At 47.4% G+C, this 27435-nt stretch overlaps 1 protein-coding gene across 3 annotated transcripts in view; it reads left to right on the top strand.

The window, feature by feature from the left end:
- The window catches only part of LOC137417922 (interferon-induced GTP-binding protein Mx), a 141546-nt gene that overhangs the window by 48786 nt on the left and 65325 nt on the right, over positions 1 to 27435 (top strand). For all 3 annotated transcript variants that reach the window (XM_078773929.1, XM_078773931.1, XM_078773930.1), the window contains exons 6-8: positions 9484 to 9638; positions 21507 to 21645; positions 24181 to 24379. In XM_078773929.1, the coding sequence (XP_078630055.1) occupies positions 9484 to 9638; positions 21507 to 21645; positions 24181 to 24379 (493 nt within the window). The remainder of the gene's footprint in view (positions 1 to 9483; positions 9639 to 21506; positions 21646 to 24180; positions 24380 to 27435) is intronic.

The raw sequence follows: 27435 nt of genomic DNA, 5'->3' as shown, positions 1-27435 counted from the left end.
ATAAATATGTCCCGCTGCTCCATTGCACCCTACCTAACAGACTCACGCCCACAGCTAACCGAATTTCGGAATGGTCTTCAAACTATACACTGACGGTGGGGAGCATTATTTACAGTGACGCTATTTTATTTACAAAACGCAACCCAGGACCTGTGGTGATTGTTCTTTCTGGGGGGGAGACAGTCTGCTCTGCATCGATGCACCATGAAGCACCCACAATGCACCAACACACCCTCAAGCACCAATCAGAGCACAGTCATCATTGTTCACTGAATAAAAATAAAAACAACAACCCCTAACCATGCAGGTGGTCTCTTGCTCTTCGGCTCCCTCTGCTGGCTATTTGCTTTCTTCCAGATGTTGTCATTTTCTTTTGCTGGTGGCCTATTTGTATATAAAATGAAATGCACCCAACGTGTCCATTTTTATTTATTTATGGCCCACAGGGGCCGACTAGTGTGGTTCACCTGTGGGGCATTGGTGCCCTGTGGCCAAGGTCTGCCAGCAAGATTTCGGGCCTTCATGGCCGGTTCCAGCAGAGGGGCGATGCCCCAACCCATGGGGTCCATACGTGGTGCTCGGCCACAGACATGTAGTCCATAATGTGGTGCTTCGATGCAGACAGCTGGTTCTGGGAGTTCCGGGCGCACACTGGCGGACTCACGCACGCTCCCCTCGGCGCCCAATGGTGCACAGGTCCTCATGTGGGAGACAAAAGGGGATAAAGACAGATGAGCGAGGGGTAAGGTCACAAGGGTACACATCAACAAAGGCAAGGTGAAGTGCGTACGGAGAGCGAAGTGAGAAAACTCGTCCCTACCGTACGTCACCCCCCCTGTCACCTACTCTACCCTTGCCCTTACCCCATATTTACAAAATCTACACATTTACAAATCCGTCGCTACCGTCACGTCTCCCCATATTTCCCCTATACCAAATTCGTCTCCACAATCCCTCTAGCCAAAATTTGCCATCACCCAATTCATCATCAATCCTCATAAGGAGGGAGAGATGGAACATCAAGCACAATGTCACACCCACGTCATGATGCGTCTCACATTCCAAACATTTGCATCAAAAATAATTAAAACAACCTGGCATGGTGTGGAGGTACGTCATCTCAGGTGAGTGCATGTAGATGGTGCGAGGAGACTTCAATCCTAACTATCCTATAAATGACTTTAACACACTTTGCACTACCCGGGGTCTTTCCCTGCCAATCCATTGGCCAACTTACACTATGGGTTCTAAAAACCAATTCCCATTGACCAAACTGTGGTGCCTTCTCAATTTGGGGTCTCACTCCCCCGATGCAACTCCCTGTGCCCTTGCACAATTTCAGGACTGGGGCGTGTAGCTCTCCCAGCAGGTCTACCCACCTGCACACCTCCACAACTGCAGTTGCCACCCGAGCTTACCTGCTCCTTAACCTAACCTATCTACTGGGGAAGGCCCCTCCTGGCTCTGTCACCCCTCGGTGCCCTCTGGCACTGGGCTACCCGGGTCCGTCCTCCGGATCCTCGGGCCCCATCCACAACAACTCTACCGGCTCCCAGAGCCCACCTGCGGCCTCACCTGGCCGACATCCTCACAGTGGTGGAGTGCCCAAACCAACTACACACACTAACAGGCTACACGCCCAGCCATTTCCACAACACTAATGCACCCATCCAAACACCATTCTTTCACCTCGCACCACAGATGCCAATATCCAACCACAATTTACCTGTACCCTCTACCTAACACTTACACTACCCTCCCCGGGTATTCGTGATGGGGGTCCATCCTTCCCCCATTCACACCTTCGCACCATCCACTCCACTCCATAGTTTCCACCATACTCACTCCACGACCATCCATTCCAATACTCCATGTACTCCATACCATTTATTCCACACTCCATGTATTTCACACGACCATTCTCCATACCACTGTCGTTGCACACCTGTGCAATCACACCTGGTGCCACCTGCACCCTCCTTCCTTCCTGGACCATTCGGTCAACACAACACACATCACCATCACTCCCTCATACACTGCTCCATTCACCTGTTCAGTTGCACACCTGTGCAATCACCCCTGTTCCTTACACACGGCATCATCTAAACTACCTGTTGCCCTGCTAACTTCGTGCTCCCCGGCTTCCCTTCAAACTAAGCACATACCACGTCATTATTATCCACACTAATCTACCTGCGTCCCCACTACAGGTATCCTTGTCACTAACTAACCTTACCGTTACCTAAGGTCATCTCTCTAGATCCCTACACACGATATATCCTAACCCTCCCGGGCTAGTTTTCACTGCCATAAACCCCATAAATCTAGTGCTCCTTTGCCCCCGCTGTGAGGGATGGCAGAGTTGCCATCCCACCACATCGGGTATCTTCCACTACCAATTTTGCTCACCAAATTTCAACCAAGCAAAAATTTGCCAATCATCTGCCAATCACTCTACCATTACCAATCATCCCTCTGCCAATCCTTTGCCAATCATCAAATTTTGTTTCTTCTAATTTCGGAGCCAAAACACTATCCTCGTCACCACAGTCTACTCACTAGTGCCTCTCGGTGCGCCAATTCACTTCTACAGCCCGGCTTCGCACGGCCGAGCAATGAATGCGGGTTGCTTGGTGCCGGCGGTTGGATACGTTCGACACTCGGTGAAGGGAAGGAGGTTTACCCGGGCCGAGGTCCCACGCACCACCTCGGCACGGAGGCATCCAATGGCCCGATCTCGACCTGCCGGAACGTCTCAACAAAAAGGGGTCGCCATGACGACCCTTCCTATCGGGCTGCCCTCTCCGCCTAGTGGAGCACGGACACGGCCGTTCCGAGCGAGGCCCAGCGTGGATCGCGTACGGCGGTTCTTTCGAAACTGCCGTGGTTCGGATCCCCGCTGGTCCTCGCAGCACGCGAAGCTGCTCGGCGCGCACCGAGGGCCCGATTCGGCTAAATGTCGTTCTAACCGCTAACCCGGTTACCGTCGATGCTTCACCTGCATGCTCACACGCATACGCTACCCCTTTCACCCTCACCGAGCTCGGTGCTCCAACGCCGCCCATACACCCCGCGTACTTCGCTATTGCAGTCGTTCTTTTGCTCACAGACTTGGTCACACACCTGACCACCGCACACCTTTGCATACACTCGTCGTTCGCACACCTCACCAACACACCTCTTCGCGCCCCCTCCTCGGTCACCTCCTCTGTGACAATCATAGGTGTGGTCTCACTGGCACACCCAACCACGTGCCTCAAGACCAACTCTAGCGTGCATTCCCATACGCGTTCTACCATTCCAGCTGTGCATCCTTCCATTCCAGGTGTACATCCTCTCTCACCTGCCACAACCAACTCATGCTCCGTGTCACTCTCACTACTTTCACCACCACTCTTGACAACGCACTCACCCTTACTCTCGACAGCGCACTCTTTCCTCATGCACCTGTCCGTTACACACCTTTCTCGTGCACACTCTCCCATTACACCCTCTGTAACACTCACCACAGGTGTGCATTCTCCCTTACTTTTGACAGCGCACTCTTTCCCCATGCACCCGTCCGTTACACACCTTCCTCGCGCACACTCTCCCGTTACACCCTCTGTAACACTCACCACAGGCGTGCATTCTCCCTTACTTTTGACAGCGCACTCTTTCCTCATGCACCCGTCCGTTACACACCTTTCTCGCACATCCTCTTGCACACACTCTCTCGTTACTTCCTCCGTAACACTCACCACACCGCGCTTCCATGTGCTCCCTCGCACACGCGCTACGACCAACTCACTCTCGACAGCACACTCACTCCTCGGCGCGCACTTTTTCCTCACACACCCCAGAGTCGGACATTCTCGCACACCTCCTCCTTCGCACACCGTACCTGTCACACACTTCACCAACGGCCTCTCACGAACACCCAGATCCAAATCAACCCCCAAGCCGACTGAAGCTCCCCTCACATCATATACATTTCCTCGTATATCGCCACTCACCTTGGCACCTCGTCTCCGCACCTCCTTCACCACCTGCAAACTCTTTATTTGGTTAGCGAGCACATCATCACGATTTGAGCACCGACCTTGAACATATTCCATCACCTCCTCCTGTATTTCTCTCTTAGTTTCCCGCCGTCTCTTCTTAATTTCACTCACCCCCTCTTCCACCTCCTTTAACTTTTGCTTCACCTCTATTATTTCCCGGTGCGTCTCCTCTATCTCGTCCTCTAAGGCTACCTTGACCGTTTCTATGTGCGTCCTCACCTGCCGGTCCTTCGTCTCCATTACCTCTGTCACCTCGTCCAACCTCGTTGTCAGTCCCTCACGTACCATCTGACATTGCCTCTGTGTCGCTATTAAGTCATTTTTAATGTCGTTTTGTGTCGCTTTTAACCCTCCTAGTACCGCAGTGTTCCTTTGAACCTGCTCCACTAACTCCGTCTGTCCCACCGTCAGCTGTTCCACCTCCTCCGTCAGGTCCTCTATTCCCCCTTGTAACCTTGCCGTATTATTCCTCACCTCTTTCTCTATACGCTTTTCACCTCGCTTTACCTCCTCGCGTACCCCCGAGACCTCCTCACTTACACCTCGTCGTATCTCCTCTTTCATCTCCTCCCTCTCTTTTGTAGATGCCACCCTCATCTGTCCCAATTCATCCCTCTGAGCATCCAATTTGGTTTCTACCCCGATTTTCACCTCCTCTATCTGCTCTCCCATTTGTTTAATTTCTCGGGCGGATTGCTCCCCTATTTCCCGCAATTTGCCTTCCATTCTATCTTCTAGCCCCCTTAACCCCTTTTTCACCTCTTTTATCCCGTTGTCTAACCCCTCAAATTTGTCGTCTAACTTCCCAAATTTCTTGTCTAATCCCTCACCGGTACCCCTCGCTTCGTCCCTCATTACCCCCAATTGCTCACTCTGAGCCTCCATCCGGTTCCCCATTTGTCCCATTTGGCCCTCCAATCGCTCACCCTGAGCCCTCGTCTCGTCCCTCTGCAGGTTGAGGGACGCCTGCATTTGCACCATAAATTGCTCCATGAGCCCCTACATTTGGGCCATCCCTCCCACTTGTGCAGCGGGTGCGGCCGCCGTAGCCATGTGCGAGGTGCCATTTTGCGCGCCTGAAGCCTCGTGCGCGAGGACGCCATTTTGCACGCCTGAAACCTCCTCAACCACATTGCCAATGTTCTCCTCCTCTCTTTCATCCACATACATTTCCCCAAGGTCCTGGGTCGATTCTACCCCGTCTATCTCTCCCACCGTCTATCTCTTTATCCCTGGTGTTGGGCTAGCAGCTAGGGTGCCGGCTTAGGATTACCTAGGATCCTGGGTTCGAATCCCGGTCAATCGCTGAATTAACGCCAGGGGGGTTGACTCAGCCTGTCATCGTTCCGAAGTCGGCAAATTGAGTACCAGTTCACTGGTAATTCCCTACTTGTCGTTAAAGGTGGCAAAAAGGGTTGGCGTCAGGAAGGGCATCCGGCCGTAAAACATTGCTTCAAAAAGGGGACCGAAAAACAACAACAACCACAGTTCCCGAAAAAGGCCAACCCCCGCTTGCGGGGAAAAATGGCCTCCAAAGGTGTTTTTTTTTTTTTTTTAATCTCTCCCACCGGCATCCCGTCGCCTTGACCAGCCATGGCGCGATTTCAAAATTCGGGTTTTTTTTTTTTTTTAAACAAACCAAATTTCAGCCGCTCCAAATTTTGACCAAATTTTTTATAGATGTTTTTTTTTAAATTTGGTTCGGGCCCTAAATTTCGCTCCCAGACACCAATTGTTACGCCAATAGTACAATTGGTGTTCCAAAATTTGGGCTAAATAAATTTAGTCCCAGGTCCGAATCCGACATTCCTGACACCAATTGTTACGGTCCGCGGTTAAGGATGTTGGTTTGCCGAGCGGATGGCACCGCGACCTAACAGTTTCCCCGATTCACCCGAACGTTGGCCGTATCGCACCACAGATATTCAATAGGGAAAAGACAAAAGCGACACGGATGTGAAGAAGAAGAAGGAGACAAAAAGGTTGAAAATACTACTAAATTTATTCCTACTATATACAGGCTCAAAATAACCAAGGAAGAAGGAAAGATAAGAAAATAATTTACAGAAGATTTTAGACACAGTGCAACCTAGCTTATACAAACTTAATTAAATACCCAGGACAGAACAAACAGAACAAACTCACATACTCAAAAGGATGGAAAGGGCAGGAGGTGGATGGCTGGAGGGAGAGGAAAGTCCAAGGGGTCCTGCAGCACGATCGGCGCGTTTAGCAGCCGCCGTTCCTTCGCGGCCCTGCTCAAAACCGCCGTCCAGGCCCCAAGCGGCTGTTGAGTGTTGTTGCTGCTGTGGCCGCCGCTGCTGCTGCTGCTGTGGACGCTGCTGCTGGCAAGCAAGGCGACGAATAGCAGGCTTTGTGCTTCCCTGGATGATCTCCTTTGAACAAGAATCGCTGCTGGATGATCTCTTCTCTTGGACAAGAATCGCTGCTGGATGACCTCCCTTCTCTCTCTCCCTGCAGGACCTTGCGCGCGCGCTTTTATAACGCCTCCGGGGGATTAAGCCGCCGGCCTTCCAGGACACGCCCATCGGTGTGCTCACCTCGGCCATGGTTGGTCGCGCGACCCTCTGGCTCCGCCCTTGATGACGACGGGCGGGCACGCCTTTCTTCCCCGACCCGAGCACATGTTCAATGGCGGCTTTGGAGGGGATGTAATTGGCAAATTGAGGCTTGGCCATGACGAAAGGGGAAATGGAGGTTTTGGGAATGGGAATGAAGGGAATCTATCTATTTCACTTGGTGCAATGGAGTGTCATTTTAATGGAAGACAAGGCCTTACCCTGATACACATAATAAGGAAATAAACTACTGAACAAGGGTATTATAGTGTCCTTCAATGTATGCTTTATGGAATTAACTACCGGAACGCCCTTTGACCTTTACACAACACTGGAGGCAGGAGGGGCCAGAATCACGCAATAATAATAAAGCACACAATAAAAAAAATACAATCCTCATATCCGCAACAATACTTTCCGCAATCAACACCAGATCATCTGCACACAACAACTCCCACGGTAAAACCCTCCTTTACGTTCTGAGCCAGCACCTCCATCACAGCTACAAATAGTAGTGGACTTAGTACCGACCCCTGATGCACTCCCACCTTCACCTCAAACTCACCAATGTTCCCGTCCTTCGTCCTTACAGCTGTGCGTGCTCTTTTGTACATTGCCATCACTACTCTAATCAACCATTCCTCCACTCCTAACTTCCTCATTGCCCATGTCAATACTTTGCGTGGAACCCTATCGAATGCTTTCTCCAGATCAAGAAACCCAAGAAACAACTTCTTCCTCTTCTCCATGTACTTCTCCTGCAACTGCCTCACAATAAAAAGCACGTCTGTCGTTTCTCTTCCTGGCATAAATCCAAACTGCATTTCGTCGATCTTCACTTTCTTCCTTATCCTCCTCTCCAACACCCTTTCCAATACCTTCATTCCATGCTCCAATAACTTTATCACTCGGTACGAGCCACACTCTAGAGGGTCACCTTTCCCCTTGTATAGAGGGACGAGGGTACTCAGTTCCCAATCCACTGGAATGCGGCCTTCTTTCACCGCCAGATTACAGATCTCTGTCATTCTCTTCACACCCCAGCTTCCTGCTGCCTTCAACATATCTCCCACAACTCCTGTCGGCCCTCCCGCTTTTCTACTATTCATTGCTTTTATCGCTTCCTCAACTTCCTTCTCAGTTATCTTCTCTGCCGGTCCTAAAACTGGGTTACTCTCTATGTTGCCATCCCATTCATTCTCTGTATTCAACAGCATTTCCATATATCTTTTCCATCTTCCTTTAATTCCATCTGGGTCCACAACGATTTGTCCCACTTCATCCTTCAAGCAACTCACCCCCATCACATCACACCTCTCTTTCGCTATCTGCTTTGCAATCCTGAATACTGCTCTCTGACCCTCTTCCGAATCCAAGCGTTCTCCGAACATTTTCCTACGTGCCTCCTGCACCTTTGCTATCTCTTTCTTTGCAGCATTCTTGGCTGCCTGATAACTTTCATGCTCTGCTGTTTCTTCTCCCGTACCCTTCGCCTTCTGCCACTCCTTGAACTTCTTCCTCTTCTCGTCAGTCCTCTTTCCAACTTCATCATCCCACCACCATGTTTCCGAGTGCCTCGGTGGTCCTTTTATCCATCCACATACCTCACCAATGGCTCCCAACAGACTAGCTTTCATTGACATCCAACCACTTTCAAGCTCAACCACATCATCCTCTACCCTACTCAGCCTCTCTTTTAATGCCTCCCTTACTGTCACCTCTTTCAACCTCCACACCTTCATTCTCCGTTGGTACTTCACCCGCCGAGCCCTCCTCGCACCTTTCACCCTTATGTCGCAGACAACCAAGTGGTGCTGTGAAACAGCCTCCTCCCCCGGGATCACCTTTGTGTCCCGGAGGTGCCCCCTATCTCGCCTACGCACCATCAGGAAGTCAACGGTTGTCGTCGACCCACCTGACGTGTATGTAACAAGCTTATTATCCTCTTTCTGGAACTGAGTATTACAAATCAACAAATCAGCTCCATCAGCAAACTCCAAAATCCTTTCACCTTCTCCATTTCTCACACCATATCCGTAACCCCCATGAACTCCCTCAAAACCATCCATACTCCTTCCCACATGTCCATTTAGGTCTCCTCCTACCACAACAACTTCCTCATCTTTCACGTTTTCCATCAGCTTCTCTATCGCACACCAGAACTTGTCCTTCTCTTCATCGCTCCGACCAACCTGCGGAGCATATCCCGAGATGACGTTCACCAAGAGCTTTCCAATCATCATTTTCACCATCATCAACCTATCACTCACTCTCGTCACACTCACCACACTGTCTACAAACTCCTCAGAAAACAGGACACCAACACCATTCACGCCCTCCAGGCACCCTTGCCACACAAACTTGTATTTCTGTCCCTGCCTACCCTTCACCATTCTCACACCACTTCCCTTCCATTTCGTCTCTTGCACACAACATATGTCCACTCTTCTTCTGACCAATACTTCCACCACTTCTCCTGATCTCCCTGTCATTGTCCCTACATTCCATGTCCCAAACCTCAGAAACCGATCTCCACTTCGGGCTGTACCCTGCCCATATGTAGTTGGAATTGTCATGGTTCTCTTTTTGAGGCAATGTTTTTATGGCCGGATGCCCTTCCTGACGCCAACCCTCTTAGTCGTCTCTTACGACACACAGGGATACGGTGTACCTATTCTAATCCAGGGTACACACTGGGATATGAGTTAAATGACACTGGGTACACACTGGGATAATAGATGACAATGCAATGAGTTTAAAAAATCCATTTCAGTTTAAACGTTGGAGTGAGATAAGCAACCACTAAACCTGTGTGATTCTTCACCGATCTTTGTCTCCCATGGCCAAATCCATCCTTTTAGCTCAGAGGATGCTTGCAGGATTTAAAAAGGGCATCAGCAAGGAGCTCATAACATTGGAAGTGGAATCGTCATCCACTCCAGATCTTACCCTCATCGACCTCCCGGGTATTGCCCGTGTGGCTGTGGAAGGGCAACCACGGGATATTGAAAAACAGGTTTGCCAGGAAAGCTACTTGAATTTTTTTTTTTAAGTATACAGTAAATAAATGGGGTTTTCTTTCACATCTGTATAGACGCCATTGTCTCCCTCTCTCTCTCTCTTGCTCCCTTTCTCTGTCTCTCTCTCTCCTCCCTCCATCCCTCACCTTTCTCTCTCACCCTCTCTCTCTCTCACCCCCTCTCTCTCTCACCCTCTCTCTCTCTCTCACCCTCTCTCTCTCTCTCACCCTCTCTCTCTCTCTCACCCTCTCTCTCTCACCCTCTCTCTCTCACCCTCTCTCTCTCACCCTCTCTCTCGCCCCCTGCTGGCCGTTCGTGTGTTGGGCGTGGCAAGATGGCGTGCACTGGTGTTCGTGTGCTGTAGCTCCGTGCTTGTGTTGTGTTGTCCCCCCCCCCCATTCCTTCCTTTCCTATCGCGCTTTTGTCGTGTCCTTCTTTACCACCTGTATCCCTTTCCCCCCCTTGAGACAGAGAGAGTGAGAGAAGAGCCCAAAGGTGAGAGCAGACCCGTTCGGTTCAGTTTACCTGCTCCGTCGGTGCTGTTTACCTTACTCGCGTCGTGTGAACTTTATCATTCATTATTTCATTTCGACTTTATTTATTTTGTGTCCTTTCCGCCTGGTCAAGGTGGAAAGGTGAGACATCGCCGTTATGGCGAGTGTTCGTGCACGGCAGGAAGGGTTTGAAACCCTAACAAGGAAGCATGCTTTCGTGTGTGTCCCTCCCGAAGGTGTTCCTACCGAGGACATTATCCTAGCTGTAGGGAATGTTATCGGCGATGAAAATGTCCGCGCCGCGTCGCGGATGAACCAAAAGTTTGTTGTTTTCGTGTCGGACGAGAAGTTCGTGCATGATGTTGTTAGTACCGGTCTGTCATTGAAAGGTGGGCAGTTCGTCATGGTTTCCCCGATGGACACACCGGCGATTAAAGTTATTATTTCAAATGTCGCTCCGTTTATCACAGATGATAAATTAATGGCTGTTCTGACCCGGTATGGAACTGTTGTTTCCCGAATCTCGATGATTCCCCTGGGATGTCGGGATGAACGAGTGAAACATGTTATGAGTTTCCGGAGACAAGTATTCATGGTGCTTCCTGATCGCGGCGACGATACAGGACTAAACATCTCGTTTAAAATTTCGGTAAATGATCGTCAATATCAAATGTACGCTTCGTCAGGCACCTTAACGTGCTTCCTTTGTGGAGCCTTCGGACACGTTAAAAGGTTTTGTCCCAAAGCATCTTGTACGAAGTGCGGCAAATTGGGACACACCAATGTGGGCTGTAAAAAAGAAAACGCCCCGACCGTGCTTCCTCATGCCTCGACCGTGCTTCCTCACGCCTCGACCGTGCTTCCTCACGCCTCGACCGTGCTCCCCGACGCTCAAACCGTGCTCCCCGACGCTCAAACCGTGCTTCCTGGCGCTCAAACCGTGCTACCTGAAGCCCCGACCGTGCTTCCCGACGCCCCGACTGTGCTTCCTGATGTCCCAACTGTGCTTCCCGAGGTCCCGACTACGCTTCCCGAAGCCCCAACCGTGCCACCTGAAGCCCCAACCGTGCTACCCGAAGCCCCAACCGTGCTTCCCGAAGCCCCGACTGTGCTTCCCGACGCCACGACTGTGCTTCCCGACGCCCCGACCGTGCTTCCCGACGCCCCGGTGCTACCCAAACCCAGTGAGATGGCACTTGGTGATGCTAGTACTGCTGACGAACCCATGAATGAAGAACTTGTCATACTGACCAAAAAACGGAAAGCACCACTAACAAATAGCCCCGATGGTGCGATAAAGAAGGCTGTCTTGGGCAGAGACACTGTCTCTGCAAAAGAGGGCAAAACGTTTACAGCAAACGAAAATATCGAACGCCAAAGTGGTAAAGAAGATGTTACTGATTTCCCAAGCTCTGAGAATAAAGCCGACATTGATCCGAACAATGCGGCCATTTTTGAGCCTGAACGCGAAGCCCCACCGGTCCCCCCTCCAGTAGCTGAGCGGACTGGTGACCAAACAAATTGCTCTGTCTCACAAACAGAAATCGTAACCCCGGCTACGCAGAGATCTGCAGCCATTTGCCAAAGCACACATAAAGAAAGTAAGCACCAGTCTGCTCGTGAGTGTGCACCAGAGTACCCAACGAAATCTCAGGAGATGCCTCCAGAGGAGCTTGTGAGAGCTGCAAGTAAGGCCCAAGATCCAGGTGGGACATTATCAGACCTGTCAGAGTCTGAGGACGAGGTGGAAGTGACTGAGCTGTCACAGTCATCAGCATCTCAGTCACAGATACCCCCCCAACACATCGTGTCGTTTCTAGCCGAAACGTACAGACAGCGTAACATAGTCATTAAAGACCATTTTGACGATTTGGCTGCATTCATCCACACTGCAAAATCCATAATTAAAACGCCTGAACAATTCGACCTGAATAAGTCACAATACCACAGGTTAAGAAAATTCATCACACGTGCAGGTGTAGAGTGTTCCCAGCCACAGGCTGATTTCATCAATACAGGATGAAAACTATAAAACTCGCAACCTTAAATATTAACGGTAGTGGTGCTAGACACCTCCGCCAGGTCCAAGTAAAAAACATATTTCAACGGAAAAAGGTGGATGTGATCTTACTTCAAGAAACTCACATCACACCAAATGTGGAACATAACTGGCATCAACTTTTTAAGAGCCAATGCTATTTCAGCAATTTATCAGCTTCATCTGCTGGAATCGGCTTCTTGCTGAAGCCAGGCCTCGTGTGTGAGTCATGCCATTTTCAGGAGGTAATAAATGGTCGGCTTAGCTCTCTCAAACTAGTAAGCCATAACTTCCATTACACTATTTTTAATGTGTATGCGCCAAGTGATAGCGTAGAGCGTAAGTCCTTCTTCACCGCAATGATAAATCACTTAAGATCAGTTGATTTTGATCATTGTGTGTGTGTCGGAGGTGATTTCAATAGCACCTTCGACCCATCGGTTGACAGAAATTCTGCCGAACCCCATCCTGAGTCCCATGTACACTTATCCAATTTTTTTAGCACAATGGGCCTCGTTGATGTTTGGCGGTTGCACCACCCAAGCACATCCCAGTACACCTGGTGTCGATGCGCCAATAGTCGAGTATCCTTGGCAAGGCTTGACAGATGGTACATCAACGTACCCTTTAAAAATACTGCGGTTTCTTCAAATATTTTTCCTTCCGTGTTTTCAGACCATCATATGGTAACCCTAAACCTTTCCTTTCCTCAACCCGCAAGTAGGAGCGCTTATTGGAAGTTTAATGTTAGACTTCTAGAAGATGGTATGTTTAAGGAAGCCTTTCGTGTTTTCTGGGCAAGTCTAGTAGCAAAGAAATCTTCCTTTTCTTCATCCAGCATATGGTGGGATAACATGAAATCTCAAATTCGGGTTTTTTGTCAATGTTTCCAATCACACAGCACAAACGACAAGCACATTACAATGGCCCGGTTGGAATTGGATATTCTACATTTGGAGAATAAATTGGCTCATGAAAACAATGACGCCAATTACCGGTTATTGCTTGTAAAGAAAGCTCTTTTAAGGGAGTTAGTTCAAGAGAAAGCAGCCGGAACATTAATTAGACTTAGAATACAGAATGTAAAGTTATCAGACACCCCAAACAAGTCTTTCTTTCATTTAGAATCCTTAAGCAAGCCATCACGGCTAATCTCTTCTGTTTTGGACTCAAGAGGCAACGTTGTTGTCAACGAAGATGATGTTAGAATAAACATTATTGAATTCTTTACAAAACTTTTTGAGGAGCAGACTGTTTGTAATGATACAATGATGGATTTAACCTCTCACCTCCCCTCCCTAACTGAGGCTCAACGGTTGGAGCTTGACCTACCAATCACCCTCCTTGAGCTAACCTGTGCTCTTGCTGCCATGGATTCAGGGAAAGCTCCGGGTATTGACGGTCTACCTCCCGAATTCTTTCTGACATTTTGGGACCTTTTAGGCCCTGAGTTGCTGAATGTTTTGGACACTTCTATACAGACTGGTATAATGCCGCTGAGTCTAAGAAGAGCCGTAGTGTGCTTGCTCCCGAAAACTGAAGATCCCCGACTTTTGGTGAACTGGCGACCGATCTCCCTGCTGTGCACGGACTACAAGCTTTTTTCAAAAGTACTAGCTAATCGACTAAAAAAGGTTATCGGTGATCTAGTACTGCCAGAACAGAGTTACTGTGTTCCTGGAAGATCCATCCATGATAATATTTCTTTAATTAGAGATCTCATTGATGGTAACCGTGTTAAAGAAGACTTTGGAATGATGTCGCTTGATCTTGAAAAGGCATTTGACAGTATCGACCATAAGTTTATGCATCATGTGTTACAGGCATGCGGCCTCGGAGCAAACTTTCGTTCCTACATTTCCTTGCTATACACGGATGTATTTAGTTTAATTAAGATTAATAATGTGCTGGCTCCCCCCATCAAGGTTCGGAGAGGGGTCCGGCAAGGGTGCCCAGTCTCTGGTTTATTGTTTGCTCTTTCTTTAGAGCCTCTTCTCAATCTACTGAGAAAGAAGATTTCTGGAATAGCACTCACTCCCATGAGTGCACCGCTAACCCTATGTGCTTATGCGGATGACGTTTTTTTTTTTTTTTTTTTTTTTTTTTTTTTTTTTTTTTTTTTTTTGTATACAAGATCGAGGCTCGTGAAAGAGCGAACATTAATCACACAGAAAGACAAACAGACACATAAAACAAATAACATCGGGAGCGGTAGACAAGATGGGGAGAGAGGGGGAAGGACACAAACACAACATTTGAGAGCAGGGACCAGCTGGTTGAGCTGGGGTACTCAGCAGACAGGATGCATCCGTTTCCAAAGGTGGTGGGCTGTGCACCAACTGATGAGGTTAGCGTACACCGCCATCGATGACACCGCCACAAATGGCGGAACAGATGGATTCTTCTTCATCGCATTGCAACCAACTTTGTAAAATGTTCAGATGATGTAAAACTGTAAAAGATGCAGTCTGCATCTTTGTAAAAGATAAGGATGATATCGATATCGTTGTTGAGTGCCTGTCAAAGTTTCACGCTGCCTCCTCTTTAAAAATCAATTGGAACAAGAGCAAGACGTTATGGATACCCTCCCTTTATCGCAACCTTCTTCAGCCTGTACCGCAGCCGCCCCCATCCCTCCCCGCAGGGTTGCTGTGGGGAAGTGAGGGAATTAAGTACTTGGGCATATTCCTTGGTTCCCCACAGTATGCTCAAAGAAATTGGGACGGGGTAATTGAGCAAGTGGGAGAAAGATTGAACCGATGGAAAAGGGTTTTACCTCATTTGTCCTTCAAGGGCCGTGTGCTAGTGATCAACAACTTAGTTGCCACAATGTTGTGGCATAAGTTCATCTGCCTGCAACCGCCGGAGGCCCTACTCAAAGCACTCCAGGGCAAACTGGTGGACTTCTTCTGGGGAGGCTACCACTGGCTACGACCCGATGTGATATGTCGCCCCTCGGCTGAGGGTGGCCACAACCTCGTCGACATCAAAGCCCGCCTAATGGCCTTCCGGCTGCGGTCCATTCAACGTCTCCTCTACATGGAACATCTGCCAGGCCGGCTCCCTGCACGCCTTGTACTGCAGCGAGCGGGTAGGCTCGGGTACGGGTTTGAACTCTTTCAAATGAACCTCCAGCATGTCGACATATCGGTTCTCCCTGCTTTTTACCAAAGCCTCTTAAATGCCTGGCAGAGCCTTTCTGTGAGTCGTCAGGCGGACACATATGTAACGAAAATGCTGGCACACGAGCCTTTGTTCTATAACCCTCTCTTTCCCGACATTCCAAAGAGTCGAGATTTTTGCCAACACTTTATAGCAGCTGGTATTGTGAAGGTGCGGCATCTCCGACATGACTCAGGGTATGGTTGGAAATCCGTAAGTGAAATCGCCGACCTGACAGGGATTTGGTCCCATAGGATGATTGCAAAAATTTTGAGGAAAATGATTCAGTTGGGACGGCAACTTGGCCTAACTTGGACTCGAGGTACAGAAGAAGATCCAAATGAGCCGACAGTGCCTAAATTAATTGTTGAACCCATTCAAAACGATTTGCCCCCTGTTAGCGATGGGTCAAAGCTTTTCCAGACAATGGACAGCAAGGGCATCTACAAGATGTGCCTCAAGCTGTTAAATGGGAACCCGTCGCTAAATGGAGTTACCCGATGGAAAGGATTGTTACCCGGAGGACCCCCCTCCGAACCTATCTGGGAAGCCATGTACAGTGAGCCCACATCCAAAAGAACAGGTGATCTCCAGTGGCGTTTGGCCCACTGGATTGTTCCCTCCAACATGTTTATTAGACATTTTTCTCCTGTATCTGTTTGTTGTCCCTTCTGTGCAGTCAATGAAGATTTGTTTCATGCATTCATAGACTGTGTACGATTATTTCCTTTGTTTCATTGGTTGAATTATATTGCACACAAAATGCATATTACTTTTTCTTTGAGAAATTTCATCTTTTGTTTTGCCCCTAAACAAGATCCTGTATCTAAACTGTTTAGTTTCCTAATAGCAACTGCGAAACTTGCTGTTTATTTAACAAGAAAAGATAAACTATCTGGCAAACCGACAGAGCACTGCAATATCATGTTGTCTTTTAATGCATTGGTCTCAGCAAGATTGAAACTTGAGTTTACCTTTTCCAACGTGACCGGAAATCTTCAAAACTTTATTGATACTTGGTGTGTCGGTGGTTTTTGTGGAGTTGAAGAAAACGAATTGAAAATACTGTTATGAGATACTGATTATGTTTCTTATTTGATGATCATTTGGTGGTTCTTCTTTTTTGTTGGCAGTATTGATTTGATTGTAAAACACGTATATTGTTACTTTTTATATTTTTATAATAAAAAGACTCAAAAGTCAAAGTCTCACCCTCTCTCTCTCACCCTCTCTCTCTCACCCTCTCTCTCTCTCACCCCTTCTCTCTCACCCCCTCTCTCTCTCTCTCTCTCTCACCCTCTCTCTCTCTCTCTCTCTCTCTCTCTCTCTCTCTCTCTCTCTCTCACCCTCTCTCTCTCTCTCTCACTCTCTCTCTCTCACCCTCTCTCTCTCTCTCACCCTCTCTCTCTCACCCTCTCTCTCTCACCCCCCCTCTCTCTCTCTCTCTCTCGCCCTCTCTCTCCCTCACTCTATCGCTATCTCTCACTCTCTGTGGCTTTCTTGGTTCCGTATGCATGGCCACATCTTTTAAGTTACAAAATCAGGGTACAAATACAACTTTGTGGGGGGAGGATGGGTAGGCATAGGCTAAGTTGCCGCGGCCTCACACGGGGGTGTGGGAGGGGGAGCACATTCTCGAAGTAAATGTGGACCGTGTAGGGGGGAGGGGACTTGTCAGAACAGTAGGGATCTGTGAGCTGAAGGGTTGTGTTTGAATGTGCATGATATGGGAGGGTTGTCTTTTTGATAAGATAGAGAGGGATTAAAGTTAATTAAACGTGTGTAAAACCTCTTGGAAACATCCACCAGGTGTCCCGGGTTACATCTCTGCAGAACAGAGTTCGCATCAGGCCCCAGCCCAGAAGAAGAAAGCAGAAAGCAAAGGGATTATTCCAGGCAAGGGGCGGAGCTGCAATCATCTGATGGAAGGGGTTGAGCATAACGCCTCAAGGGGTGGAGGGTTGTCAGGAAGACGAGGTTCGGTGCTAGTGGAGGGTGGCAACATATTTGAGGAAAGCTTGTTTGTTGTGAGAGAACTGAGGAGGTTTGGTGACAAGTGAGAACTGAGGAGGTTTCGTGACAAGTGAGAACTGAGGAGGTTGGTGACAAGTGAGAACTGAGGAGGTTTGGTGACAAGTGAGAACTGAGGAGGTTTGGTGACAAGTGAGAACTGAGGAGGTTTGGTGACAAGTGAGAACTGAGGAGGTTTGGTGACAAGTGAGAACTGAGGAGGTTTGGTGACAAGTGAGAACTGAGGAGGTTTGGTGACAAGTGAGAACTGAGGTGGTTTGGTGACAAGTGAGAACTGAGGTGGTTTGGTGACAAGTGAGAACTGAGGTGGTTTGGTGACAAGTGAGAACTGAGGCGGTTTGGTGACAAGTGAGAACTGAGGAGGTTTGGTGACAAGTGAGAACTGAGGTGGTTTGGTGACAAGTGAGAACTGAGGTGGTTTGGTGACAAGTGAGAACTGAGGTGGTTTGGTGACAAGTGAGAACTGAGGTGGTTTGGTGACAAGTGAGAACTGAGGTGGTTTGGTGACAAGTGAGAACTGAGGTGGTTTGGTGACAAGTGAGAACTGAGGAGGTTTGGTGACAAGTGAGAACTGAGGAGGTTGGTGACAAGTGAGAACTGAGGAGGTTTGGTGACAAGTGAGAACTGAGGAGGTTTGGTGACAAGTGAGAACTGAGGAGGTTTGGTGACAAGTGAGAACTGAGGAGGTTTGGTGACAAGTGAGAACTGAGGAGGTTTGGTGACAAGTAAGAACTGAGGAGGTTTGGTGACAAGTGAGAACTGAGGTGGTTTGGTGACAAGTGAGAACTGAGGTGGTTTGGTGACAAGTGAGAACTGAGGCGGTTTGGTGACAAGTGAGAACTGAGGCGGGTTGGTGACAAGTGAGAACTGAGGAGGTTTGGTGACAAGTGAGAACTGAGGCGGTTTGGTGACAAATGAGAACTGAGGCGGTTTGGTGACAAGTGAGAACTGAGGCGGTTTGGTGACAAGTGAGAACTGAGGCGGTTTGGTGACAAGTGAGAACTGAGGAGGTTTGGTGACAAGTGAGAACTGAGGCGGTTTGGTGACAAGTGAGAACTGAGGCGGTTTGGTGACAAGTGAGAACTGAGGTGGTTTGGTGACAAGTGAGAACTGAGGCGGTTTGGTGACAAGTGAGAACTGAGGCGGTTTGGTGACAAGTGAGAACTGAGGAGGTTTGGTGACAAGTGAGAACTGAGGCGGTTTGGTGACAAGTGAGAACTGAGGCGGTTTGGTGACAAGTGAGAACTGAGGTGGTTTGGTGACAAGTGAGAACTGAGGAGGTTTGGTGACAAGTGAGAACTGAGGAGGTTTGGTGACAAGTGAGAACTGAGGCGGTTTGGTGACAAGTGAGAACTGAGGTGGTTTGGTGACAAGTGAGAACTGAGGCGGTTTGGTGACAAGTGAGAACTGAGGCGGTTTGGTGACAAGTGAGAACTGAGGTGGTTTGGTGACAAGTGAGAACTGAGGCGGTTTGGTGACAAGTGAGAACTGAGGTGGTTTGGTGACAAGTGAGAACTGAGGCGGTTTGGTGACAAGTGAGAACTGAGGCGGTTTGGTGACAAGTGAGAACTGAGCCGGTTTGGTGAGAACAGAGGATAATTGAGCTGGAACAGTTCTAAAAGGATTGCGAGAGTTCTGAGAGAAGGGGTAGGAGTCTAGATGGAGGAGCGGGAACAGCGTGATGAGATCGCGTTTTTGTGAGGAAAACTGTTCTTCTTCTTTCGTGTATCATCAGATGGCCAGCTCAGTGTCGTGCAGCCATGCCCTCGTCTCTGGTCCTACGTCGAAGAGGCCGGCTTCTGAAGGTGGTCTGTATAGGGGGCAGGTGGTAAGGTTGGCAGGAAAACTGTTATACATGTGGGATTCCAAGCAGAATTGAGAGGTGGGGACATTTAAGGCGGTCGTCCTGCCTCATTGTCCCCCATTGCCTGTACACTAGTCCTACTGTCTCCTCATCACCCTGCGCATCGTCCTGCTCATCTCCTCATCACCTCTTTATCATCCTACTGTCTCCTCATCACCCTGCGCATCGTCCTGCCCATCGCATCGCCTGCTCCGTGCCCATCCTCCCTTTCCCCGCTGCCACCCAGTTGTGTCCCTCACCTCGTCTCTGCTAGTGACTGGAGAGAGAGGTGCCTTCGTTTTTATAGTATTTATTTCACCATTGTTTACCTCATTATATATAGTTATTATTGAATTCAATTTCCCTGGTTGTTATTTGATTGGGAATAAACCCGTTTGGTTTTATAAAAGCTCTAAAGTCCTCGTGATTCTACTCAGTCCGTGTGTGCGAGCATAATATCGCCATCATTCGGTCCATCTCCACAGAGATTGATAAACATCACTGGCCTTGAGAAGGTCATAACACGTATGGGCCTCAGTCTTTTGGCCTCCATGCCTCGAACACCGAGAAAAAGCGAAGAGCCAGGCTAATCCGTCCGTGCGTACGTACATATATGCATTTTAGAAATTCACTTTCTCTGCATTTCTTGGTTCTTCTCTGCACCTCCTCCAGTAGAATTTTTTCGTGATAATTATGACGTCATAGGTCACGTGGTATGGACGCCATCTTGGAGAAATATTTGCACCTCTATATCTCCGAAACTGCTCAATGGAAAAAAATGAAATGTGGCTCATTGTAAAGAACTCCGCATGGGTAGTAAGTGTTGTTAATGATGATGTCATTGCATGGTGCCTCAATTACGACGTTATAATTCGACAAGTATAACGATCGGTCCGATCAGTTTGAAATTTCTTAAGCATGATCTACTCAACAATTATATTGGAGAATGTAATTTTATGATGTCATCGGTCACGTGGTCTGGCGGCCAAATTGGATCAAAGAAAGAAAAACCCTAAAAAACAGAAGAGGTGGCTTGCACAAAAAACGCGAGTGGGGAGGGTGTCTGTGACACCCTGCCAGGACCAAAAACAACACCTGACAAAGGGTGGATGAGCTCCCATACATTTACTTTGACAACGGCCATCCAGTAAGGAGATGGTGTCTGCTAAAAAAAAAAAAACTGGTTTGGACGAGTTCAAGTCATACCAAAGACTTTAATAATGGTACGTGCTGCTTCCTTGCTTGAAAAGGAGAGAGCACGGACAATCCCCATCGGTTGGCATCTCCTCAGTGAAAGACACATGAAAGCCCACTTGGAGTTTGCAAAAAAGCACCTAAAGGACTCTCAGACTGTGAGAAACAAGATTCTGTGGTCTGGTGAAACCAAGATTGAACTGTTTGGCTTCCGTCTGGTCACTCTGCCATATAGCGCAGATCGGTGGAGTGTTGGTGATGGTTGTCCTTCTGGAAGTTTCTCCCATCTCCACACAGGATCTCTGGAGCTCAGCCAGAGTGACCATCGGGTTCTTGGTCACCTCTCTTACCAAGGCCCTTCTCCCCCGATTGCTCAGTTTGGCTGGCCGGCCAGCTCTAGGAAGAGTCCTGGTTGTTCCAAACTTCTTCCATTTAAGAATTATGGAGGCCAATGTGCTCTTGGGAACCTTCGATGCAGCAGAGATTTTTTTCGTAGGCTTCCCCAGATCTGTGCCTCGACACAATCCTGTCTCTGAGCTCTGCAGGCAGTTCCTTCGACCTCATGGCTTGGTTTTTGCTCTGATATGCATTGTCAGCTGTGAGACTTTGTATAGACAGGTGTGTGCCTTTCCAAATCATGTCCAATCAATTGAATTTACCACAGGTGGACTCCAATCAAGGTGTAGAAACTTCTCAAAGAAGATCAAGAGAAATGGGAGGCACCTGAGCTAAATTTCAAGTGTTATAGCAAAGGGTATTAAAACTTATGTCAATGTGATATTTCAGTTTTTTCTTTTTAATAAATTTGCAAAACTTTCTAAAATCCTGTTTTCTCTTTGTCATTATTGGGTATTGAGTGTAGATTGACGAGGGAAAACATGAATTTAAACAATTTCAGCATAAGGCTGCAACATAACAAAATGTGAAAAAAGTGAAGGGGTCTGAATACTTTCTGAATGCACTGTATGTGCCACGGTTCATGCTTCTATCATCAAATTCACAATCCTTTCATATAATTCACTTATCTGCTGCACAATCAGTCAAAGAAGCACTCAGAAGATCACGTGACACTTCGAGTTTACAGTGTTACCTTTGGATGCAGATTAAGCAGCTGATCATGTCCTATATCAAGCGGAAGGAAACCATCATCCTCGTGGCCATCCCTTGTAATGTGGACATTGCTACAACAGAAGCCCTCAGCATGGCACAGCAATGTGACCCCAATGGCGAGAGGACAGTGGGTGAGATTTCCCACAATTTTCCTTCTCTGTTTTTTCTGCACTCCTAGGATTTGTCTCAATTTTATATATGTTTGAGTTTTGTTGCAATTCATCATTCAGTCCTGCCAGATATCTGCCAAATGGCAGGTTTCTGGTTTGCCTTGAAATTGGTAAAATTGTTGCATATTTTGATTGGGTGGGGGATGGAATGGGGATGAGGGGCACGAGGGTAAGTGGGAGAGGTGGTGAGGGTGAGGTTGGGGTTTTATAAGGTTTCTGTTTTTACTGCCTGAATTTAAAATGGATTATATTGATCTTATTATTGATTATTGAGATTTTTTGTCACTGTTTTAAATATAATACCCCAGAATGTCAAAGTGGAATTTTTTTTCATAGAAATTTTTGCAAAATAATTAAAAAAGAAAAGCTGAAATTTTTCAGTCAATAGGGATTCAACCCCTTTGAATGGCACTCCAAATTGAGCTCATGTGCACCCAATTGCCTTTGGTCATCGTTGAGATGTCTCTTTAACTTGATTTGAGTCTACCTGTGGCCAGTTCAATTGATTGGACATGATTTAGAAAGAAACACAACTTTCTATATAAGGTCCAGCAGTTGACAGTGCTCCATATATATCTCTACCATCAAGTGCAAAACTCTACCATGAAGTCCTAGGAACTGTCCGTAGAACTCGCAAAATATAATTGTGAGGAGGCATAGATCTGGGGAAGGGTATAAACCAATTTCTAGAGTGTTGAAAGTTCCCAAGAGCACAGTGAGCTCAATCATTAGGAAACGTAAAGAATAGGAAACTACCCAGACTCTTCATCGAGCTGGCCGTCCAACCAAACTGAGCAACCAGGCAAGAAAGACCTTGTTTAGGGAGGTGACCAAGAACCCAATGACCAGTGACAGAACTACAGAGTTTATTGGCTGAGATGGAGAACCTGCAAGAAGGAGAACAGTTTCTGCAGCACTTCATAAATCTAGGCTTTATGGGAGAGTGTCCAACCGAAAGTCACTTCTGAGAAAAGGCACATGACGACACACTCGGAGTTTGCAAAAAGGCACGTGAAAGACTGAGAGCGTGAGGCAAAATATTCTGTGTCTGATGAGATGAAAATTGAACTCTTTGGCTTGAATGCAAAGCGCTACATCTGGCGGAAATGGGGCACAGCTCCTCACCCATCCAACACCAACCCTACCGTGAGGCATGTTGTTGGCAGCATCATGCTATGGAGATGCTTTCAGCGGCAGGGACTGAGAGACTTGTAAAGATAGAGGGAACAATGAAAGGAGCCAAATACACAATGAATGGAATAGATCTGTGACACAAGTGTGCCGCAAGTGTGCCGCAAGTGCCGCAAGTGCCAAATACACTTGTGCCGCAAGTGTGCCGCAAGTGTGCCGCAATAGACACAAGTGTGCCGCACTGACCGGGTCCTCAGTCGAGGTCCTCAGCATCATCCCGTTTCGGCCCTTCAACTTCGATATGGTCAGCCAAGGTGGGCCAGCAGGGGCACACACACATCCACATGCAGCAACTACACCCAGATGCGTACATACCCCCACCCCAGCCAGTGCGAACGCAGACTACAACAACAACACCTCTGCATCCAGAATCCACAGCACCAAACAAACATGGTGGAACACTCAAACACCCACCTTTATACCCTTCACCACTCACCAACAAAACACACCAGAACATTCATACACACATCCACACACAACACCAACCAACCACCTACCCTTACAATACCAACATGCATCACTCATGCAAACATGCAAAACCATTCATGCAAAACCACACCCACTCATGACCCACTCCTGCAAAACACACACACACACACACACACACACACACACACACACACACACACACCTCCATTTCTATTCCGTAACCTCAACCGACACCGTTCTACATGCCTCCATAAACTTCCTCCAAATCCAAAATGAGCCTTTCAAGACAACCTGGGCCACCCACCTTGTCACACATCCTCCTTCTTTCTGTCCCACACACTCCAAGCCGAGCAAGAAATGCAGAAAAGGAATTTCCAATATACCCTCTACACCCCACCTCAAATGGCTGACACGAAACTCGCCAACCTTTCTCCCGGCACTCTGCCTCCAGCTCACTTTACTTTCCTCTCTTACTCTCGTGCACCTCCTCCATGTTCTCTTCCCAAGGTACAGACAATTCCCCTAAGATGACCTGTCTTGTTGCACCTGGCCAAATGACAATGTCAGGCCGCAACCTTGTCACACAGATCTCCTCAGGGAATATATCAACAGATAATATATATATATATATACAACAGGCAGATAGATAATCAACCTGTCTTCAATTCGGGAATTAACAAATAACAGTCCCAGGTCCAGAGATTTAGCTTCCTCACGGGATATTCCAATTATTTGGAAGGCCTTAGTCTTCCACAATTGTACTAGCTTTCCCCTGCAATACTCTCAACTGGAATCTGATAATTGCATTCATGAAAGTATTGAAGACATCAATTTCTGTAAAAGCCTTTTTACTAACATTGTAATTGTGACCAACAGGTGTTCTCACCAAGCCAGATCTGATGGACCCTGGCACAGAATTTGGTGCCATCAAAGTTCTCAATAACGAAAGTATTGTTCTGAAGAAGGGATATATCATGGTTAAATGCCGAAGCCAGCGAGATATTGAGCGAAATATAACTCTGGAAGAGGCTATTGAGGCAGAGAAATCCTTTTTCGAGACGCACAGCGTTTTCAAGTGAGTTTTTTTTTAATGTTTCTGGAGTTGTATTTTCCAATTTTTACAACGATTTGATATATCCATCAATGATGTGTGAAGGGATGGTATGAGATTTGATAGGGTGAGTGGGCCATAGAAAAACCTGAACAGCAAAAACATCCACAAAGAGCAATCAAAGATTGCAGTCTCTCACCAGTCCAGGACTTTTGTGTGGTGTTTGTGTAGTTTTATAAAACGTATTTTATAGACATACTCACATTCTAGTAGTACATACTTTATAGAGGTAATCGGTTGAAAAAGGAGAACGTGTAAAGATAGTGGTCTACATTGGCACATTATGTGCAGACAAACAAACAAACAGACCCAAGCCCCGAGCGAGGGTAAAACAAAGCCGTGAATAAATGGAGCTGGAAGCACCATCCAGCGGAATGCCATGACGTTATCCAGCATGAAAAAAAGTCTACTTTTGACTGGGCTGAACAGAATAAATACAGGGAATGTAAGTGAACTTGGAAGTCAAAATCAGAATTTTAAGGCATTGTTAATGTTGCCTACAAAGTTTTGTAGAAAAACAAAATGGTGAGAGAGGAGTTTGTGAAAACAGAAACTGTCCTTTTATTTAAGTGTGGGAGATGCCACATATTATTGTACTTTACTCCAAAGAATCTTCACAGCCGGGTTCTTTGCCATGAATTAATTTCCAGTCATGATAAAGGCGCTCAGTTGGTCTTTTGTAATCAGATCAATTGTCAAAAATAAATAAAACTGGGAGACAAGTGAAGTGTACAGGGGAAGTGTTTGCTGAACGAGTCTTGAGAGAGAGAAGAGAAGAGAAGAGAAGAGAAGAGAAGAGAGGAGGAAGTACGAAAAGGGAGTTCTGGGTGGGAGAAGATTTCAAACGAGATCGGGATGGCTGGAAAAGAGATTTTGGGGATGACTACAGGAAGGCGGAAAGGTGATAAGGAGACCTTGTGGTTGGTTAGGGAATAACAAGAGGTGATCCGGGAGAAAAAGGAAGCGAAAAAGAAGTTGGATGAGGTTGATGACTAACAGAGTCGAGATGAGTTTCGGATAGTAAATAAGAAAGTGAAGAAAGTGGTGGCAAAGGCTAGCTTGCAGAATGATGTATGATGATGTTTTTAGAATTCCGGGACAGAAGAATATCTGGAATTCAGAAAGCCAGAGACAGTGCATCCAAAGATATCTCCCAGATAAGACGAATCAAACATAGGGGCAATACCCCTGGTGCTCACCTGGAAGAATAAACAGAATACTGCTCTGACTAAAGGTATTTTAAACCAATTTCAATGGTTGTTAGAAGACAGGGCAGCTTGTGCAGCTCATACTAACATGGTCTGACTTTCAACAAAATAACACTTTAAACAAACAAACAAAAAACTACCTATTTTGGGAGGGGGGGGGCAGGGGGCAACCCATTCCTTCCCCAACCCCGTTTCCCATTTCCTTCCCCAACCCATTCCTTCCCCAACCCCGTATATCTCCTCAGACCCCAATTTTTCTAATGCCTTGAACAAACATTGATACATCACGGGTGAATTGCGTGTTTAGTTTCTGAGAAGAAAGCAAATACCTATTTTGGGGGGCAACCCCCCTGTAGACCGCCAAAGCGGCAGACTCATTTTAATGCCGTGAACAAACTCGGGTGGTGAAGGTTGTGATAAAGTTTCATCAAAATTGTGTGTGTAGTTTCAGAGGAAATAGCAAATTCCTATTTTTGCGGGGGTCAAACCTGGACCCAATTTGACCCCCGGTAGACCCCCTTAGACCACGATTTTTTAAAATGCCGTGAACAACTTTAGTCACAACACAACAAATATCATTTGTGCCAAATTTGGTCGCAATCCCATCAACGGTTTCGGAGAAGAAGTTTCAAGTGTTTACGGACGGACAGACGGACTGAAGGATGGACAGACTGACGGACGGACAGACGACGTGCCATAGCATAAGCTCCCCTGAACTTCGTTCCAGGTGAGCTAAAAATGAGGACAACACAGTGCTGAGAAATGATGTGGAGATAAAGAAGAGATGGAAAACATACTTTGGGAAACTGCTAAATGAGGAGAACCCAATAATTCAGAGAGGAGAACCTGCTGCAACCCCAGGGCTAACAAGAACCATCTAGAAGGAGAAGGTATTAGCGAGAATGAAGAATAGTAAGGCCCCCACTACCCACCCCCAATACTCTCAACTGGAGAGCGTATTGGGAGGACAGGGTTAGTGAGGGACTTGTGGGATACCTGTTGAAGATGTTGGGTGAAGAGGGTGTTGACTTCTTCTTCCTACAGCTGTTCAGGGACATTTATGAGGAAGTAGAAATGCCAAATGCTTGGAGAGAAAATATATTGGTCCCCATTTACAAGCAGAAAGGAGATGTGCAAGTGTGCAACCACTGCAGAGGCATCAAACTGATGTTGCACACAATGAAGATCTGGGAAATAATAATTGAGAGAAGATTGAGGGAGGAAGTGGTGGTCAGAGAAGAGCAATTTGTATTTATGCCAGGCAGGAGCAGTGTGGACACGATCTTTGCCCTTAGACACGGTTGAGAAGTATAGAGAAGGACAGAAGGATCTACATCTGGTGTGTATAGATTTGGAAAAGGCCTATGCTGGAGTGCCACACCAATAGTTGTGAAAATGTTTGAAAGAGTGATCGGTGCCAGAGAAGTATGTGAAGCTGATCCAGGGTATGCACAATGGGCGATCTATGCAAGTGAGGAGCAGTGTTGGAGTGTTTCATGGTGGAACTCGGTGTACATCAATGCTCTGCATTGAGCCCATTTCGGTTTGTTATTATGATTGATGTTCTGACAGCTGATGTGAGAACACTTGCACCATGGGACATGCTTCTTGCAGATGGCCTAGTATTGCATGCCGAAAGCAAGGGTGAGGGAAAATTGAAATTGGAAGAATGGAGGAAGGCATTGGAAGATTGAGGCTCGAGGATTAGTCGGTCAAAGACAGAGTACACGAGATGTCCAGTGAGCAGTGAATTGGTAGAGGGAAACAGAGTGGTGATGCAAGTGGAAACGATCAAGGAGGTGCAGAAGTTTA

Source organism: Myxine glutinosa, chromosome 3 (genome assembly GCF_964187855.1).
Source record: "Myxine glutinosa chromosome 3, kmMyxGlut1.1, whole genome shotgun sequence".
In the NCBI taxonomy this organism is placed as follows: domain Eukaryota; kingdom Metazoa; phylum Chordata; class Myxini; order Myxiniformes; family Myxinidae; genus Myxine; species Myxine glutinosa.
Note: the sequence above shows the minus strand (reverse complement) of the source record. Positions and strands in the feature narration are given on the sequence as shown.